We start from the raw sequence: 1,953 nt of genomic DNA on the forward strand, positions 1-1,953 counted from the left end.
CCAGTCATCATTAACATGACAAACAAAACCCCATTTCCAGGTAGGGCCCCATCCACAAGTATAAGGAGGGATCCAGAGTCCAGCACAGCTTTTGTGGGACACAGTTCAATCCATGGCATCATCCATCGTGTTCTCAGGCCTTTCGGTGTTGATCTACCAAGTAGCTCGTCTCAGATCTTTGGGGTGAGGACCCCTGGTGGCAGAATGAGTACACTTTGTGCCGAGATCTGCAGGCATTTTTGGTTCTAGCAGATAGATGGTTAAACAACTAGGCATTTTGTATTGTTTTGTTGTCAAGAGGAACTAGGAGGAGGCAAAGGAAGGATTAAGTTTGCCTGGTCTGCCTTTTTACCTAAAGACCTTTCTGTGAATTTATATGCCCTTTTATGCATCGCTGTAACTCCTTTGTGACTTAGAGTCCTGCCACAATGAAACTTTATATTATAGTTAAATAAGCAAATTAATAGAATTCACTACCTGCTGAAGACTGTAAACCTGTCTTTGAATAGGTCAGACAGGAGGAGATGGTCCCAGGGGACGTTAGAAAATAAATGCAAAGGTTATCACAAATAAGAAAACTTCCGATTCTGAAACAGTTGGGTTCTGTTCAAGGTTCCCGTTTTTCTCTTAATTTTTAAGCAGTATTTACTGTGTCAGCAGATTGAAGTTCAAGTGGGCTTTCGCAATCTTTGCTCCATTGACCTGGCTTAAATTAGAATGTGATTGAAGACTGGACCAGTTTTTTTCTGACCAGCCAACTGCTTCTCCTTAGCCCCTTGCTATTGAGCCCGCCTTTCTAAAGCCAGTGTGCCTCCACTCAGAGCTGGCCTTCCAGGGACACAGTTTTAGCTCTGCCCTTATCTTCGTTCCAATCAGAATTGCAGATTACTTAAGTATCATTCTAGTTCTTAGAAATGAAGCCTTTAAAAGGCCTTTACATCTCCTCTAAGAAGATTTTTTTTTTTTTTAACAAATCACTTTTAAAAGCACAGTGTTAGGGTAGAATTGAGTGGTAGGAGATGATAGGCCTGGTTGGTTTTCTTCAAAGCTTCTCCTCGTGGTTTCGAAGGCCTGTCTCTATCCCTTCAGCCTTGGCGGGTTCCTGTCGTGAGCCTCTGCCCCAGCCAGCCCTGCCTTCTGCTGGGCCAGTTGGATTTCCTGCTCCGGACTTCCTGGGATTAGCCCCCTGAGTTAAACGCAGTGCCTGCACGGTTGGGAGGGTTTTCGGCTGGGCGTCAGGAGACAGGATGAGGAGAGACAGGATGACGTTCACAACGTCACTAACTCTACAGCTTGAAACCACAATGTGTCCCTCTTTGCTCAGAGGCGCAAGATGTGTTGCTCGGTTTGAATATATCGGGGACCGCAAGGATGAGCTGAGTTTCTCCGAGGGCGAAATGATCCTCCTTACCGAGTCCGTGAATGAGGAATGGGCCCGGGGCGAGCTTCGAGGCAAAACTGGGATTTTCCCCGTGGATTTTGTGGAACAAGTGGAGGCCCAGCCCCCCGCAGGCACGGGTGCTGTCGGTGAGTATGCTTGGGAAGGAAGCACCTACCTGCTGGCATCGCGTCCTAGTTCCAGGAAGCCGAAGACTAGGGTAACACTGCCTCAGAATTCTACGGTTCATAAGGTAGACAGAAGCATGATTGTCTTTCTATGTGAATTTGGTCATCTTATCAGGGGTAAAGTCTCCTAGAGCTGGTATTGGATGTTTCTGATACATAGCAATAGGTTTCTTGGGGGAAAGGCTTGGGGGAAAAAACCATAAGGCCATCTAGCTCAGAAGCAACAAAGTCCACATGGAAGAACACATCAGCCTGTATGATCATGAGGTGCTGAAGGAATCAGTTAATTACCAGGCATCAAAGAACAAAAATACATATCATTGTGTGCTCACCTCCATGATACGATCGCTGAAGACAAATGGGTGCATAAGCAAATGTGGCGAAGAA

At 46.1% G+C, this 1,953-nt stretch overlaps 1 protein-coding gene across 1 annotated transcript in view; it reads left to right on the forward strand.

Moving 5' to 3' along the window:
- Positions 1–1,953, forward strand: part of SH3D19 (SH3 domain containing 19) — a 125,311-nt gene that overhangs the window by 108,950 nt on the left and 14,408 nt on the right. The window contains exon 16 of the mRNA XM_045295805.1: positions 1,325–1,683. Within this exon, the coding sequence (XP_045151740.1) occupies positions 1,325–1,683 (359 nt within the window). The remainder of the gene's footprint in view (positions 1–1,324; positions 1,684–1,953) is intronic.

Source organism: Echinops telfairi, unplaced genomic scaffold (assembly GCF_000313985.2).
Source record: "Echinops telfairi isolate 266 unplaced genomic scaffold, ASM31398v2 ScPeMD7_5868;HRSCAF=6743_1, whole genome shotgun sequence".
Taxonomy (NCBI): Eukaryota; Metazoa; Chordata; class Mammalia; order Afrosoricida; family Tenrecidae; genus Echinops; species Echinops telfairi.